At 41.6% G+C, this 19,031-nt stretch overlaps 1 protein-coding gene across 8 annotated transcripts in view; it reads right to left on the bottom strand.

Annotated features, from left to right (window-relative positions):
- plce1 (phospholipase C, epsilon 1) overlaps positions 1–19,031 on the bottom strand; it is a 131,030-nt gene that overhangs the window by 94,277 nt on the left and 17,722 nt on the right. For 7 of the 8 annotated variants that reach the window (XM_050059935.1, XM_050059939.1, XM_050059940.1 and 4 more), the window contains 4 exons: positions 17,299–17,670; positions 15,076–15,743; positions 14,430–14,840; positions 14,090–14,299 (listed from right to left, as the gene is read on the bottom strand). In XM_050059935.1, the coding sequence (XP_049915892.1) occupies positions 14,090–14,299; positions 14,430–14,840; positions 15,076–15,696 (1,242 nt within the window). In that variant the 5' untranslated portion in view covers positions 15,697–15,743; positions 17,299–17,670. Of the gene's footprint in view, positions 1–14,089; positions 14,300–14,429; positions 14,841–15,075; positions 15,744–17,298; positions 17,671–17,888; positions 17,916–19,031 lie in introns of those variants that run through there. The other variant, XM_050059938.1, reaches the window with a different exon arrangement.

Below are 19,031 nucleotides of genomic sequence, written 5' to 3'. Positions count from 1 at the left end.
GGTTAATATGATTATAATTCAGAATTGAAACTGCTCATCTAATCTGAATCCTTTCAATTCCCCTGCTGGATATTTTCATGGTAGTTAATTCTTTCTTTAAAATATGCATTTCTCTGGTGTTTTTTATTGTACGAGTAAGAAATCATATTTTATATTTGTTCTTTAGCTGACTGACTGCCTGAATGTTTGTGCACTGCTGTTGGCTTATAAAAACTGAGGGATCTGAAGAGATAGAAGGTATGAGAAAACATTTATTAGATCTTAAACTTAAAGGGACACTTAATCCCATAATCAAAATTACACATTTTTCCTCTTACCTGTAGTGCTGTGTATCAGTATAGACTGTTTTGGTGTGAGTTGCAGAGTGTTGGAGATATCGGACGTAGCGATGTCTGCCTTCCCTCTAATATAATAGAAACAGGTAGAACTCAGCTTGTGGTGCTCAAAGCACCAAAAAATACCATTGAAAAACTCAACAGCAATGTCTCTTTCCAGATTTCATGACCCAGTTACTCAAGATAATCCACAGACCTTGTTGTGAGCAGTTTCATGTAGGAACTACTTTCTTTCTACTAAACTACTTGTGCCAATTGTAGCATTGGCAAGAAGGAAATGTGCATCTACTCCTCAACAAGAGGCTCATGCTCATCTCAGCACAAGATGTAAACATTACATTAAACAAACCTCCTTAGCTGAGCTGTAGTGTTAAGCCATGTTTCCACAAAACACTTTCAGTATGGTACCTTTGGGAAAAGTAACCCTTCAGACATGGTACCTAGACCCTAGCTCTGTTTAGCATTTCCACCGCAAACAGTTCCCTTAAATGTGGGTGGGGTTGTTGTCACTCACTTACTGTATTTCCTCATTACTGGTGACACAGATGGAAGACTCTAAAAAGGTATGAACAGTGGTTACATGAGCCTCAAAACCAGCCACAACTCAGCCCTGAGCAGAGTGACCGTCCGCTACTGACCAATCAACAGACTGCAGTGTTCACAGCTCCACCCTTTAGTACCAGATCTGTGTGCTAGGTACCCCAACCAAAAATGGGGACTAGAGATGCACCGATCCAGCTTTTTCAGTTTCAATACCGATCCTGATGCTGTGGCTTTGAGTATCAGCCAACACAAGATACCGATCCGATACCATGGTTGACCTAAAAAGCTAGAATGGAAAAGACTAGAGGCATCAGGCATTGATGACTACAGAGTTATTTCCTAAGATAAAATGAAACAAGATGAAACGGATTAATGCAATGATGAACTACTTATTTTTAACGAAAATAAACAATTGTGCAACATCAGTTGAAACAGTGTGAAATACCTCCACACAGCAGATTCTCTCCTTTGCTCCATGACGTATGACATAGTTCGCGTCGCAATAGATTTAGAGGGAAAGGATCGCCTCGGGTATAGGTTGCATTTTCCAATACCCGATCCATCTATTTTGATGATATCGGGGCCGATATTCAATCCAGATATCGGATCGGTGCATCCCTAATGGGGACGGTATGGAACTGTTCCATTGGTACCATCCACAACTTTTCTGTACCATACTGCTTTGTGGAAACGGGGCTTTAGCTAGCTCAGTGGTACTAGGTTAGCTTGTAGCACATGCAGGCTTCCTTGATTCGGGTGGCAGATCACAACAAAGGCACTTTGAGGACCACAAGCCAAGTGCCATCTAGTTCCATTACATTCGAGAGAAGGCAGATATCTTTATGGCCGATATCTCCAACAATCAGCAACTCACACTAAAACAATCTAGATTGATAAATAGCACTACAGGTAAGAGGAGAAATATGTATTTTTGACTTTGGGGTGAACATTTTTCCCTTTAATAAACCTAGCTCAGAGAGACACTCTCCAATAACAAACGATTAAGACTCCAACTTAGTGCAGAGCTTGTAAAATTCAGTCAATCTTCAAACTGATCAAGGTACTCTGGTACATTCAGTACTGCAATGACACAATACAAAGTTGCTTAATTGAGTCATGATGTTGACAGTAGGACAGATACTGAAAAATACTGTACATGCCCTGCTGATTACACACACAAAAAAAACAATAGTAGGTGTCATGCACTGGACTGGCAAGCTGTAATGTTGCTCAACTCTAGTTCACCTTGCAAAAATGTACATGCCATGCTCAGCCAATTTTCACAACCAGGTTTCATGTAGATCTTTTTTCTTCCACCTTTCTCATCCAAACTGTTTTTATTAGTGCATTAGAGGCTGTTTGAAAGCCTCTCAGGCTCTGAGTGGTAACAAGTAGTGTGTGTGCTTCAGCAACTGAGAGGCAAGAAAAGACTCTTTATGTGTGGGGTCTCTCATAATCTTACATTTGAAAAAAAAAAAACTGTGCTTCCAGCTATACAGTGACTTCCATTTCCTATAGTTCAAACTGTGATGGTAATGGTAATAATTTAATTTACTTAACCTTTTAAATAGCTCGAACCGAAACACTTAAGCATTAACACTGTGTGTGCACATTAATTACCATCTCACATTGTAGGCCAGTGACCTCAGATCCATTAAACAGGGTCGTAACAAGAGGGAAAAAGGAGTTGCATACAGTAAAGACGAAAAGAAAACTGTTGGTGCCGACTGTCTGACGACCCTGGCTAAAAAACAAACCAGTCTATTTACTGCAGCAATAACCTGGACAGCCAATCAAAGCTCTGTCATCCCATGACAACACAGCACGTTATGGATGTCTTAAAAGCGGATATTTGCTGGACATTTTATCTTAAAATGCTACCTTTGAGACAAGCAGTAATTGGTATCCAAGATGTGCATGTGTTTGCAAGAGTTATTACCTGAGCCTGTAAATAACTTCTCTTCAAACATATGACCCATTTTACAGGCATGGATATTTAACCAGCACGGGGCTGGAGGGAAAATAACACTCAGCAATGCAAACAAGAATGAGCTTTAACAACAACTCCCATATGTCACACGCTGCATCTTATTGTCTGGGACAGCCAAGTTAACATTTGCTGAACGGGAGGAAGCGTGTCCTGAAGCTAGACACCATTAACGAGCAGTGCCGCAGAGCCCTGCGAGTCATACTGACAGAAGCCACAGCCATATGGATGATTATCAGAGTTGATTAAGGAGATTTTTAGTGTCATGTTTTCATTCATCATTCTTAGTTCATCCATATATGGAGCAATCAAACAGACTGGATTTCAGGCTGAATCAGAGTTTGTCTTTGGCTACAGAGAAAGGCAGAAAATGTGCTTACTTTGATATTTCGGTGGTCGGTGTTCCTCTTTAATCAACTGCAACCACTGACTGAAGAGGCCGTCTGAGATTTAACTTCAGGAAATTATGTATTCAGTCACTGTTGTTTTTGTGAATCAAATCTAACAGACAATATTTTGGTGATCCATGCTTTTAAATGGAGCTCCAAATATTGTCAAAAACAAAAAACAAAAAAAAAGAGGATGGGTCGATATGCGATTTTGTCACCATGAAGTTGATCATGGATCGATTCCCATTATGGGGATAATCGTGGATATTGTGTCTAGCAGCACCCAAACAGACTGCGGGCAACCAACAATAAAAGAGACTAAAACAGGCTGTGTACACACCAACATCAAAAAACACCAAAGATCTTATTCATTGATCACCATATTTGATATCAAAAGACACAATCCCATTTTAAATAAATGAGAAGACCGCCTTTTCAAGATTGTTTGCTTTTCACTGAAAATTATGTTCACTAAAAAAAAATAAGTGTCTGCCTGTGATGCAAAGAAATATCGGTGTCTTTATAAAATGTGAGGTAGGTGATTCTAGTATGGTAGTATGGTTAAGTGCCATTTAAAGAGCTTTAAGCATATTTTGATGATTATCAAAATAGAATAGCAGTTATCTTGGCTAGGATAACCATGACATGAAACTTTGATATTATTCATTCATTCATTTTCTGTAACCGCTTATCCTGTTAGGGGTCGCAGAGGGGCTGGAGTCTATCCCAGCTGACATTGGGCAAGAGGCAGGGTACACCCTGGACAGGGCACCAGACTATCACAGGGCTGACACATAGAGACAGACAACCATTCACACTCACATTCACACCTACGGGCAATTTAGAGTCACCAGTTAACCTGCATGTCTTTGGATTGTGGGAGGAAGCTGGAGCACCCAGAGAAAACCCACACTCTACACAGAGGGGCTCCACCCTGGATACGAACTGGGAACCCTCTTGCTGTGAGGCGACAATGCTAACCACTGTGCTACCGTGCCTACCGTTATTTTGATATCATCCCATGCCTAATAACATGTAACAAAACATTTATATATTTTATTTAAAATGTCATTTTAACCACGCAAAAACCTCACTGAGATTACAAGTCTCCTTTTCCTAAGTGTCCTGGCCAAGACAGGCAGCTGCACATTAAACAAACACAGTTACAGACAATAAAATTTCAGATCACATCATGACTATACCAAACACAGGACTCAGGTCAACATATCCTGGATCACATAGAGGCAAATAGCTCAGTCAAGGCGTCTACAGCTTGACGTACCTTCCTCCACCTCCTTCAATCTATTTTTGAAAACACTTGAAGAGACCAGTTCTCCTAGACCCTAAATTAGTCTGCTGCAGATTTCAAGCTGCAGGAGCAGCAAAGCCCTTTTTCCCATTTTAAGATGGACATTGTGGACAGACAGCAAGAGTAACTGTGCGTTCCAATACCCATACTACCACACTATATAGTATACCAGAGAAATATTTAGTATGTCCCAATACAAAGTATGTAAGTATGCCAAAAAAACAGGATGTTCTTCTATATTTGGTCTGATTTTGCAGAAGGCAAGCCAGCATGTTTTTCTGGATATTTTGACCCACAATCCTCTGCGCAGTGGACAATGTGTCACACCCACTGAGCCTTCAAGAGATGACAGCTCACTGACAGCTGTTTGACAGCTGACTGACAGCTGATTGACAGCTGTCAAAAGTCGCAATGACGGATGATGGCTCATTCAAGTAACTGATGACCAGTCACATAGTAACAATAGGAATATTAATTGTTTAAGTGAACAAAATAATCAGAAATATTACAAACAACAATAGGATGTACGCAACTGTGAGAATAAAAATGACCGAGAAATGCACATGTAAGTTCACTGTCGTAAATATGATACGTTAAAATATACAATTCAAAGTTAAACTAGATACATTGCAAAGTAACAACAGCAGATCTCTCCGGTTTGATCTTTGTCTATGGCGAATTCGGTTAGTGGCGTTTGTTTTATCTCCAAGGAAACAGATATAAAAGAGGGTCAAAGTTCAGGGTGTAGTATGTCCCAGTTGTGTGCATACTGCATACAACAGTACATACTTTTTGAGGGACCTACTGAAAGTAAAACGAAAAAGTGCGCAATTTGGAACGCACCCTAAGTTTTATGAATATGTCACAGAGCGACTGCAGTAGCTGTCAGCATTTGTCAGATAGAAACTTTTACATAAATATAAAGAAAGCAAATTTAGAGGTCTTTTATATAAGGACATGCCAGTGATGCCAATGGTGAATGACAGCTTTAAGATTTGTAATGAACCTCAATTCAAGAGTGAAGGCATTAAGAGGATGCATGCATATTTAACAGAAGGTCCATCATATACTTTATGTGTATGAGTCACGATCGTTCTAAGTCTTTTAAAACAAGGAATTCCCAAACTAGGCAATTTATAAAAAGTGTCATTAATGACACACAACAACAGTGGAGACTTTGCGGGAGGCAAAGGAGATAAAGTGATAATGAACATGTGATCATGACAACTTGAAAAATTAAGTTTGAAAAACATGGCTTGGTGTTACTGGACAGTTTCCAAGTGGGATGGGTTGAAAGCACTTCAGTTGACTTGACTGGAGCACGACCAAAGCACTAATGGGCATAAAAATCTCCCAGCTGGATCAATAGTGGAAACGATGGACAACCATGTTGCACAATATCTCCTGGACACAAGCCTGTGAATATCAAAATCTAATAAGAGAAGTCCTTAACAACTCCCAAAGCACACTCTAGAAAGACACATTTTTGATTCACTTTCCCAGCAAAGATATTCCTGGATTTGATCTGGCAACGTTCTGGCTTTTGGTACAGTTATAAGAAGAAACACTGAGGGAGACCGGAAAGCACGGAGCCTCCCTGGGAGGAAGAATTTATTTCTGTCCCTGAAGACTAGCTGCATCTTCTATAATGGGAAGACATAGAAGATATATTTGCAGGCATCCATCTCTCAGCCCCAAAACCAATCAGCCCAAACTGCTGTGGTAAAAGTCCTAAAGTGTGTGTGTGTGTGTGTGTGTGTGTGTGTGTGTGTGTGTGTGTGTGTGTGTGTGTGTGTGTGTGTGTGTGTNACACCACTCTGAGTTAAATGAAAGGACTCAGCGGGGCTCTAATAGGTAGACTCCACAAAGGCAAACAATAAAATGCTTCTGGTTTTTAAAGACCGTTTGATCCCTATGCCAGGTGTGTGTGTGTGTGTGTGTGTGTGTGTGTGTGTGTGTGTGTGTGTGTGTGTGTGTGAGAGCATTTCACCATTACACTTGCACAACGTAATGAAACACTTCCTTATTTTGTGATTAACTTCCCCGACACAATAATACATTGATCAGTGCACAGAGGGAATTTAGAACGTTTAATGGGAACACTGACAATTTATTTTGTATTTTTTGTGCTAATTTAGAATATTTTCCATCATGTCCATTTTCCACTATAAATTTTTGTTTTAAAAAACCTATATAAAACATAGGTTCATGGCTTTGCCTTGGTCTAAACCTCCTTTTTGTTTCCACTCCCTATTCTCTCTCAAATAGTCCATGCCTGATTCCCCCCCACCTTGTTTCTCACTTTTCTTCCATGGTAGATTTTCTTCTTTTTCCACTGTTAAAATCTAATTTTCTCCCTTTCTCTCTCCAGTGTGTTACCCTTCCCTCCCTCCTTCTCTCTCCCTCCCTGCCGCTGCTGCCCTGCTACGATCTCTCCTTCATATAATCCTGTGTTCTTTGGCTCGCTTCATTACTTGTAGCAATAAACACACGGGGCCACAGGATACCTCCAGAAAACTCCTCAACATGAGTACTGCAGAGTCAGGCTAACACGCCACATATAGGGGGCCTGTGGAACATGGAGTATGGCTGGAAACAGTGCTTTGTTTTGCGCAATTATGCAATCATTTACGATGTTTGTGCACCGATTGCTGCTTACGTAATACAACTATTTGAACCTACGATCTCCAATTAGCGTGATCAGATGGTTCGGGACGAAAATAAACATGATGTACTTTAAGATTTAACTCAAATGTCGTACTCTCCGATCTCTATGTGCTGTATGCTATCAGATAAAACAGAAACGTTAAGACAACAGAAGGAATATGGTTCCCATTTGTTTGTAATGGGACGCATTCCTGCTTTTTCATAGTTTTTTATGGTCCTGATGACAGCCCTGCTACAACTCCACTTATTCACTGCCGCTCCGTGTTCTCAGAGTTTCTCTGGTGACCCCTTACAGGAGTAGCTCAGATGGTGTTTTGACAAGGAAAACGCTGGCAGCTCCCCCATTTTCAATGGGCTCATTATTAAAGCAGCTCTGCCTCGACTTAACTCGGCCCGTATTTCTACGACCACAAAGGACTCATAAAAACACTCTGGCAAACTCAGAAACCACACTGCAGCGTGCACATGAGTACGAGTGTGTGCTTGTATGGCATGAGCGTACGAGCCCCCCTCCACACGTGAGAAACTTTAGACAGCGCTTGGCTCTGTTGTGGCGATGCATGAACTCATAAAAAACACAAATACACATCCGTACATTTATGCACACACATATGCATTACAACTAAGCGCATGTCAGAATCCAATCATGAAAAACTAACACATAATAACAGCACAGTCACAAGCCGGTCAAGTGCCCACATATCAACCCTGTCTCCTGCAAATTACGTTTGTATATTACTGGATTGCATTCATGATTAAGTTGTGGTGACAACCTAATCACTGCCTGGATTATGTTCAAAGACAGTGTCTCTTAAAAAGTCATCTATGTACCATGCTGGACTCGTGGGGAGGTGTTCAGGGTGGATGGTGGACACACAGAGTGCAGGACTGTGACACATGAATACCAGGTTTGTGTCCACACTCCTGTCTGTGGTTAAGTTTAGGCAACAAAAGCACTTTAGTTCAGTTTAGAGCAAAGATCGTGAGTTAGGTTGAATGTTAAAGAAAAAGGTAATAATAACAAAATAATGCTATAGTCACTACACATGAAAACTGTATTTCTAGATTGCCTATTAGGGCAGAAAACCAAATGAAATACGTTTTCAGTGAACATTTCACTGGTATGTTCAGTGTCAACATTTTTGCAACTCATAATATCTTCATAATATTAATACAAAACAAGGCCCTAGACTAACTTCTCAACTGGTAGCACTGGTGCAAACAACTTTCTCAGCTGATTGAACCAGTGCTGGGCATGTTCCTATCGACTGATTTCCCTGACGTTTAAACCGAAGTTTAAGCTTAGACTAGTTGACTAGTCTTAAAGTAGGAAGATATTCAGAAAACAGTCAAAACTGAGCGCAAAATTGTGTATGAGACATTTGGAATCATTAATCACATTTTTCAATCGCCAAATTGCATTTTAAATGATACTGCAATATGGGACTCTTTGCACTGTGTATTATGAACATTACACATTATCCTACAAGACATGACAACAAGTCAATATATAAAATCAAAATACAGCCAAACCGTGCTGGTTTTACGATCAGTGTTGGGGGTAATGTGTACCACATTACAGTAATATATTGCTTTTTTGCAGTAACAAAATAATAGAATGTGTTACTGACAGGATTTCGGTGTCACGTAATGCGTTACCACACAAATAAACTGTTAATTGTTTTCATTTTTCATTTATCCACACTGATCCACACCGCAATACTCCCACCAGTGTGATAGACATATATAAGTGATGTTAGTATATGTTGGATCTTTTTCTTCATTCACATCCCCAACAACTGCAGAGCAACTCTAGCACACAGTCTCATTCTCATGCTTAACACTCACCGGTGCTGCTGTAGCCAACTGGCACACCAGGAACCAGCAGTTGGGTCCTTCAGCACCGGTGTATTCATTTGCGCCCATCATAGTGATTTACTCGCACACTATTCTGTTTGTTGTGCTAACCTCAATATTTTTTTATTATGTTTCATATCATAGGCAGACACATATTTATCCATATCTTATAATTATTAGGCTTTGATCCTCTGCCTGACCCTCCTTGTACCCAAGGCTGTTCATTTATTTTAAACGGTCTAGGCTATCTAACTGTTCTAGATCATCACAGTATTATTAATATTAGCAGAGCCTTTAATACATAGTGGTTACAACTGTATGTAAATGCATTAATGAGTCAGACCTGCAGCACTGGATTTGAAATGAACTGTAATTAACTGGAGCCTCTGTGCTTTGATTACTGGCTGTGAAACAACATGACGTTCATCCATTTAAAATGCCTATTATATTATCATTCTGGTGAAAATTACAAAAAAGTAATGTAATAAATAACTTATTACGCTACACAGAGAGTTTTATTGTAAAGTAACTTCCGACTTTTAAATGAAGGTAACTAGTTATATGTAATTAATTACATTTTGAGAGGCACTTGCTCCACACTGTTGCTCCACTACTTCATCACTTTTTCCACCTTGCTATTGCCTGGGCAATCAGACCAATGTGTTATTTTTGTTTGTTTGTTTTCCCTTGATTTATTTCACTCCGGTGTTGATAAAATTAGTAGCTAACAGATGCCTGTTCTTTATGAAGCAACATTTGACTACGAAGACATGACACTTCAGTACAAATTATCGTTAAGACATAATTTTTGTTATTTAAAGTTTAAACAACTAGTACGGTGCTGGGTTACTGGAGCTGCTCTATTAAACAGATATTACTATAAAGTTGTAATAAAAATCACAATTCTCTACAGTGAAGTTGCAATAACACCTGGTCTATCCGCTGGTAATGTTGTGCTGTTAGTAATAGTAGTTATTGGATGTAACTTCGGTTGTATGTGTACATGTACTACAAGTAGAGTAAGTGGGGTTAAGTAGAGCTTGGACACAGCCAAAGACATGACCAGATTATGACAGTTTATAAAAAAGCAGCGCAGTGACACAGACGTTTCACACACAAGAAGTGTGTATTGCGTACCCCACAATCCACATGGAACCTGTGTTAGACCCTTTTATGTGGACCAGCTCTGACTCTAGCCCTTTTTAAATAATAATTGTGCAAATTTGCAGGAAAGCCCAATCAGTCTTTTTTCAGCATTGGCAGTATAAAAACAAAATCGGGGAGTGTGGCAAAATGCCGCCTACCTACTTTTGTTTAGAATGCGCCTTTTTCGGGGCAATGGGGGGTGTGAGCAAGTAACAAAACGTGTTGCTCAGCGTGTGGCGTAAACAGTGAAGTGGGAGGGAAGCTGTGGCTGGTCAGTCCTTCGGCGATTCTCTCGTAAGTCGGCCCGTTCTTCACCGTTCCCGTCATCTGATGGTTAATTGCCTCTTCGTTTGCGAGGACAAGGAGGGCGCGCAATTCCTTGTCTCCTCAGTTGCTCATCTTTACAGTGTCTGTCAGGTTTGCGTTTCCCTCTTGGTACTAGCTGTTTGCTAATTCCTGCTATCAGCTGTTTCCTGTTTATCCACCACCAGTGGGTCGCACATGCGGCGTCATCAACAGCTCCTCCCACAAGTCATCAACAGCCCCTCCCGTGGCGGAAGGACCCCTCATTCTTTTTAAACCAAAAAGGTTCCGCCAATATGTCTACCCTACGAGGCGGAAAATTGGGCACCTCGGATCAACTCGCCAATCCGTCTCTGTGTGTCTAAACGCTCGCAGCTTGCCAGCAAAACGGCCCAATATTTGCCGAAAATCTGGCAGTGTAAAAGGGGCTTCTGTCACTGTTAGTATTGACTTCAGTTTGCATGCACTTGCCTGAATGCGACCACGTGATATTTTATCTCGCACACTCACAAAAAAAGGTCGCATATGAAACCATTTTGGTCCCAGTTTGAGCCCTGGAAAACTTTATGTTTCCCTAAAAACACATCTGCTATTTCGTATTATTTGTGTATGAACCTTGTTTACAGGAGACGGCTAGTAGACATAATCACTCTGCTAATATTTCCCTAAGAATTGGTTTACAAACATACAGTATTTCTTGTGACAATTACACACAGCAGAGAAGTCAGGTAAAAATGTGCTGCTTGGCATTACAATATAATAAACTTGGTCTTGTTATTCTGCAGCTGCATGTGTCTTCAGGGCACTGGATTTCAGGCTCCATGTGTTTTGAGTTCTTACAGGAAAAGGAGGGAGAAGATAACAAAAAACAACAGGAGAGTATCCTGAGTGATGCTGCTGATAAAGTCTTCACAGATTCTCATAATGTTTGCACCCCTCACGCTAACAAGCATGACTTATGACCGACAAAATGACTCCTGCTGAAAGGTAGCAACAAGCAGTATTTTCACCGAATTGCGCCTGCCAAGGTTGCTCAAGCCGAACAGCCCCTGTGAGAGGTTTTTCGTGTTTGTAAAAACACTCTCTTTTGCTTGGAAACTTGATAATAACACAGCAACGTCCCGGTCTCCTCTCTGTCTGTCCCCATCGGTTTCTTTTCCTCCATCCTCCATCTCTCTCTGACTTTCTCACTCTGTCTTGCTCATTTACCTTCTCTCCAATTTCCATGGCTATAACTTTAATGCAGATGCCAACTCTGCTCAGTCCATTTACACACACGCACACACACACACACACACACACAGAAGGACCAGTCATTCAGTCTGTCAGTAATACGGGGAGCAGAACTAACAGAGAATAAATCATTTTTCCGCAGCAGGGGCCTACCCTGAACAAAGAGCCTGTGTGTGTGTGTGTTTGAGGTGTGTGCATGTGTGTGTGTTGGTCTATTAACATATTCCTTGAGCAAATTATTCATCTCTCATGCATAACAGGCGTAACATTTCAACCCAAACAGAGCGGAGCAAAAGCCAAGAACAATTTTCCTCCATTGAAGCAAAAATCAATCAAGTCATAAATACTCCTGTGCCAGTGCAGCTATTGAGCATTGCGCATTTTCTTGTGGCAGAGAAAAGAGAGTTTGAGAAGCAAACCACATATTAAACCCGATGCCTTATCATCTGTGGAAAATCCACATCACTTTAAAGCATGTGAAGAATAAGCACATTACAGCTCGAGGCGCAACGTCAGTGATGTAAGGCCATGAACACCATAAAGACTGAATGCCTCCCACTGCAACACATTTCCTAAACTCTTAAAAAGGCAACCTTAATAACCCTTGGCTTAGGATGATTATGGAAAAATGTTTAATTGTGTTGATTAACACTGTAAAGTTACTTGAAATCCTTTTGTGTTGGTACAGTTCTTTCTTAAGCGGAGCATATTAACAGTGGCCTGGGTGAGACAAATAAACTAGACCTGAGAAGTTCACTGCACTGCTGTCCTGAACCTACATGAACCAACTTTTACGACACATTAAAGTCCTTGAGATATGAAATGCTTCTATTGTGCATTTATATTAAAAACTTAAGCTACTTTCACATTACAGGGCTTAATGCTCAACTTGATTTTTCCTCAAATCCAGTCGTTCTGCTTAGACTTTTCACATTCATGTTTGAAGTGACCCATATCTGACATCAGTGTGAACCTCACATGTGCACTGAAACACCAACAATAAATGCACATTTACAAAACTGGCACATAGGAACAATATTAAAGATACAGCGGTGCAAGTGTACATATCCCGAACGACTTGCTGCAGAAGTCGGGTGACAATTTTTCGTATGTTGTGAAGAGGACTGCCCACTGTTCCAAACAGAAGCACGTGGCGAATTAATATGCAGAGTAAAATTATCGGACCCTTCTTTGTTTTCAGGATATGCAGCTGTCATGAAATGGGACATTTCTCAGACTACTGAGGCATTAGGATACGAAACGTAAAACCTGAGAAGACAAAGGAATGCCAGAGATGTAGCTCTTTTAGCAGCCGAAGCTGGTAGTGGGCGCAGATAAATCAGGGTTGGTGGGGCCGCAATGTGAAGGGTTTCATGGAGGAACAGTTTCTCCAAAACTTCACTCCAATATCTCCATCAGCATCTCACAACAATGCTGTCAAAGCATAAGGCAAACCAAAGCCCTGATTACACATAAAGTGATTTAGCAGCTGGAGGTTCCTTTTTGTAATTGTTTTTAATGAGAATGAAGCTTTTTGCTCTGTGTTTTTTTGTTGCAACACCCCTGGTGTTTTTGCACTCTAAGCGCACAGCGTTTTTTTCCGAGCACTCTGAACTCATCGAGTTGAAAAAACTTTAACCCAAAGCGTAAAAACGCCCCATGTCATCTCTTTCTTCATCTTTTTTTCCACTGTCCAATCAGATGATTCAAGCAGAGTAGGGCCTTCCGTGGTGGTCATGATAAGAGGTCTACAGTTGGTAAACAATGGAGGAAAAACTGGTGGTAGCGGTTGCTGGATACCCAGAGCTATACAGCCCGAAATTGACAGCTGGTTGTCAAATTGCCCATGAGTCATCCTAAAATATGCCTGGAAACAGCCATCATCGAGGAGAAGCTCCTGGACCAACTGGTGGTACTCCCCATGATCCACCCTCTTTTTTAGGGTCTCATGTACCCACACAGATCTCCGTTTCCCTGCAACCAAAAAACTATTTGCTGACAGCCTCTCACCCTCAAGAGGCTCCGCTTATTGTACGCCCGAGTATGCTTGTGTCGAGCGGGCGGAGGCGTTGATCTCCCCCGGATCGGATCGCCCATCGGCACAACCCTAATGACCAGTGATCAGATATGTATCGGATTTAGTACCACATATGAAAGTAACCCAGATGTGACTGTAAATAATCAGATTTCTGTGTCGACACAACTCCTAAAAAAATATGATCTGTGTCACATGAGAGGAGAAAAATAACTCAGATTTGGACCACATTTGCTTGTAATGTTAACGTAGCCTTAGTGTGTGTGTCTGTGTATTCACTCTTACCAGCTGTAGCTTTACTCCAACATAACGCAGTATCTCCCCGCAGGCTCTGAATTCTTCTCCCATACCACGCATTACGATTGGCCACACATCCTTCTTGCTGGGTTGCCATATCCTGTGATTAACAACCACCTCCCAGACCTCCTCTGAGATGTGTCCTGACGGCAGCGTCTTGACAATCGCTCTGGTTCCAGTACACACTGACTTGGTCATCTTACGGAGAAGGAAAGTATTTCAGGATCAAGATATCAACTGAACACCCAGATGCCAAGACACAAATTCTACATGACACCAAAATTGTTAGTCATAAAACCAACAGGAAAGGAGTGTTGCATGTAAATACCTTTTGATTATTCTTGTAGAAGCGCCTCACCAGGACAGTGGACCGCTCTTTACGGTTCCTAATAAACTCTGTGTTATCTAAGAGCCCCTCCCCATCCCCGTCATCACTGCTGCTGTCCTCGCTGCAGTTCCTGGTCACTCCTGAGGATGACGTCTCATCATGCCTCAGGTTTGTCCTCATACTTTCTAGAGATGCTCGTCTCAGAAACAGTTTCTCCAAGGAGTATTTGTCAACCCTGGGCCTCCTGTTGAGCCTCTCTAAACTTGAGTAGCCATCTTTGAGATGGCGCCGGTGAATGTGTCCATTCTGCTGATGCTGGCGGTGCTTGGGAAGGGGGGAATTACAGGGAGAGGACACCACAGAGCTCGGTTCACTGGATGGACTGCAGTGGGGTGAGAGGCAGGGTGATATCTAGGAGCAGAAAACATGACAAATTAAAATAATCTTAATGTTTCTTTACAGCAAAAATAGCTTGAATGGGCTTTCTAATGGGGACAAATATTTAATTTACATTATAAAATTTGTGATGTTTGTTTATTTCATGTTAAAAACAAGCACTTCGAGGACAGAGAACACATAACACAGCCTTGACGTAGCAGCTAAATGTATATAGGTAACCAGGGTGACCAACTTCCTCCCACATTACCTTGTGGAAAGCCAGCATAGACACAGGCAGGCTGCTGCGGCGAATGTGTCTCTGGTTGGGTTGCGAGGGGCTGGGGCAGAGGCGACGACTGTGAACAGGGCTGGAGCTGGGGCTCGGACTGGATCCGGAGCTGTGGCAACAATAGATGTTTGGACTTGTGTAAAGGCTAGACAGAGTGCAGGAGCAGCGGGCGCTGCCAGTTCTGTTTCTGCCTGCATCCACGCCCTCCCCAGGGGTGTCCAGCTGGCACGGAGATCCCTCTGAACTTTTCCCAGGTATCGGCATAGCTGTGTTAGTTATTCCATCAATTCTCTTGCCAGCCTTCAGCTCTGGATAAAGTTTCTCCGCAGCACTCGAGAGTTTTGATCTGTACTCCAAACACTCGTATCCCTCGTCCAAAATTGCCACTTTCCCACTGTCACATGGCAACTTCCTATACAAGAGGAGGGAAGGGCTGCTCCGCTGTTTTGAATGCCACAGTTGGTCCAAGTGTTGCCGCACTTCCTGGCTGTCACTTGCGTGTCTCGCCTCTCTGCTGGGTCTGCTCCCAGTGGATGGGGGTGTAGCACGCTGAGCCAGAACTACAGCCTCGACCTGTGTCTGATTTTCCTCAGTAGACATCTCGTGTCCCTGGAACGTTCTGCTTTAGCCTTTGTTTTGCTGCAGCTCTGAAAATAAGCAACACTTTGTTGTTGATGACAGTTAAGCAGGAGAAATGTAACCAATCAGCATTTAGAAGATTTAAAGACATAGTTGGGAACTTTTATAAAGAACATCTATTGGTCATATTGGCTGAAACTGTCACTATATTCACACCGCTAACAGCATTACTGCTTGTGAATGAAAACAACCAATCAGAGCAAACGAGTCTCTAATACAGCTGTCAATCATGTCAGTCATGCTCACTGACAGACGTGGAATCTTAAGCCCAGCTCAGACCAAAGATTCGCGATGACACGAGTTGAAATATGCAACTACTTGCAATGCCTTGTTCTGCAACTTTCTGAAAACCTGCCGGATCACACCAATGCAACCGTACCTCCGCTCTGTTTGCAGCTTTTCAGGTTTATTTTGTGGCTGAATTTACTTTGTAGCTTCTTAAAATATGAATGAGAACAGTGATAGTGAGATACTGGCTACAGCTGCTTTTGTAGTAGTGATGAAACGGCGAAAAACGGAAACAAAATGAGCATCAGATGGACTGTATTCATTCTAAATACGCCACAATAATATTAAAACACACCGACTGCGGTCTTTTTGACTCTACCAGCAGACTTCACTACAAGCTGACTGGCTGTAGAAACAGGAGATACGGTTTACGTTATAAAACCATCCGCTGGCAATTTGACCAGCTGAGTTGCAGGTGACACCAACAGCTGGCTTGAGTCGAGCTCAGATGGCCAGTTCACACTGCTGCAACATTCTAAAACAGTTTCATCTCGTCGCAAATCATTGGTCTGAACTGGGCTTAAGAGGGAAATGGCAGTTAGTGGCAGTAAACACAGACTACATAAGGTTATCTTACTGACTTCATTATCTGTGCGTCTGTCCATGAGCATCAGTGGGTCACAGAAATTAAAGCTATGTTAGCTGCGTTAGACTCCCCGACTCTGATTGGTTGTTTTCAGTTGGCCGCATGAATTCTCGCAAATGCCATTAGAGGCAGAAGAAGGAGGGAGAGTGACATAATTTTCTTCAGGTTATCTGTCTCATGTACTTCTTTCAGAATATAGTGACAGTTTCAGCAAATGCAACAAAAAATTGTTTTCATAAAAGTGACCAACTGCTTTAAGTCCTTTATCTATCTAAAACTAGTTGCATCAGACTGCATTTGTGATGCAAGCATCAGTCAATTACATTTCTCTAGGACTCTCTTAATCCCTTACATTTGAGAAGAGACGTCTTCCGTCTCAATTAGTGGCTCCATAGAGCAGCAAGAGGAAATGAAATTTGCAGAGGAAATGAAATTTGCAGACTTCAAAACCCCATATATTATGTAAGGTGACAGCAGTGTCACGTTTGTAACTCAGATGGTCTGGATGACTAATGATAGTGAGTCCCTGCATGGAGCACATATTCATTAATATATCTACATTGTTTCAGCTGTGTGGGATTAAAGCACATCTCTCTGTTGCAGCTCCACACTGTGGCTGATTGACTGAATGAGTGAGTGACTCACTATCATCAGCACCAAACCTTCTGTATTTCAGTTAAAATACTTACTTAGATGATGAGAGCGATCCACTTCAGGTCATGCTACATAACAGTCCCAAGCTTCTCTCTCAATTTCAGTGCACTATCATGGTCATAGGCCTGCGCTGGGGCAAATAATGACTTCAGCTTCCAGTGACCTCTTGAGTGACTAAGACAACATGTCCATACAGAGTGTGCTCTGTGTGTGTGTGTTGTAGAAACAGAAGCTTGTGCAGCTGTACAAATGGCCAGATAGAGAGCCCACGGAGGTGACCCTGGAGGACTGAGGAATTTCCTTGATAGTCACAGTCACAGCTCACAGGGCCGTGTGTGTGTGCCTGTGCGCACTAGCCCTGATTGGTCCTGACATGTATCTGTGCCATGGTTATCCATCTGCAGGTCCTGAGAGAGAAAAAGAGAAAGAGAAACACAGACACACCAATCATAATTCAAAGCAATTTCCACTGTATTTTTAATGTGCAATTAAATAAATGCTCGACATTACTGCCATCAAAGCTTATTCAAAGAGGATTAAGTGAGAAAGCAACAAACTTTAAGATTGAGTTAATAGAACAATGGATGAAACTGAAAGAAACACACGAGAAACACATTTTACTAACTTTAAAAGACTTTTTCTCATTCCCTCTGTGCTCTCTTCTTTCATCACATCAGCTTTCTTATCTGAAACTATTCAGCCAAATCACCAGACACAGCGTGAGCCATTGTGACCGAAGCAACTGAAACAACAAATACTGAGTTTAAGCGGGAAAGGGAAAAATGAGGGAAGGAACAACACTCATGTTATACCCATAAAAAATACCAACTTTCTGGGGCAATGAGAATAAAACTATAAACAGCACATTTATCCCAATTTCCTGAGATGATGTATGAGCTATGGCACGTGTTATGTGCTTAATCCCTCAGTGAAGTAGTGTGTTGGAGAAAAAGTATGGATTAACACCATGGGAAAACTTCAAGGGAGTCATATCAACATCAATGTGGTCTAAAAATTGGTTCCCATAACTAGACTGCCCACAGTTATCTAGCATCACCATGAGCTATTATTTTCTGGATAATAAGAAAAACTGTGTTGGACTGGTGCACTGCATCTTGAAATCTCCATGATGTGATGTCAGTGTAAATAAAGATAAAAATAGGGGTATGCTGGTGGCTTAGGAGTTATTGTGATGACCATGAACTTGACAATTGCAGAGTGACGTTTGAACATGTTACTCCCCATCTCTTTCTCCCTTGTTCCCTGTTGTCTCTCTACTATCTACTATCTTAAAAGGCACGAAATGCTCCCAAAATATTAAAAAACGCAACTTTGGATTAAAATTAGAAGCACTGAAATTAAAATTCAGTTGAAAAGAAGGATTCCATAAGGTGTAAGCAAAAGTAATTAATTTCACTAGTTGGATTTCCACCCAAATGTAGAGCAAATTTTAACCAATTTATCAGAAAATTAGCAAAAGAAAATGTGAATTTAAATGCTTTTCCATCCACTACTGTCCAACAACAACAACACCAAAAAATAAATGGGCTATACTATATGATACTTGTTAATGCTGCATGACAACCACTGATGCAACCTGCCACAGCACTCTTAAAAGATGGCACAGGAAAGGCACAGGAGTAGCGCCCAGCGCCCAATCTCGCGTTTTGCAGTAGGTTAAAGACGCGGCATGTGTATAGCCCCTAATTTACAGGGCTGGTACCTGCGGTTATTCCACAGGCTAGTTAATAACATGTCGGGCAGGAAA

This window comes from Epinephelus moara, chromosome 13, assembly GCF_006386435.1.
Source record: "Epinephelus moara isolate mb chromosome 13, YSFRI_EMoa_1.0, whole genome shotgun sequence".
In the NCBI taxonomy this organism is placed as follows: domain Eukaryota; kingdom Metazoa; phylum Chordata; class Actinopteri; order Perciformes; family Serranidae; genus Epinephelus; species Epinephelus moara.
The sequence above is the reverse complement of the archived record's forward strand: the minus strand, read 5'-3'. Positions and strand labels throughout refer to the sequence as shown.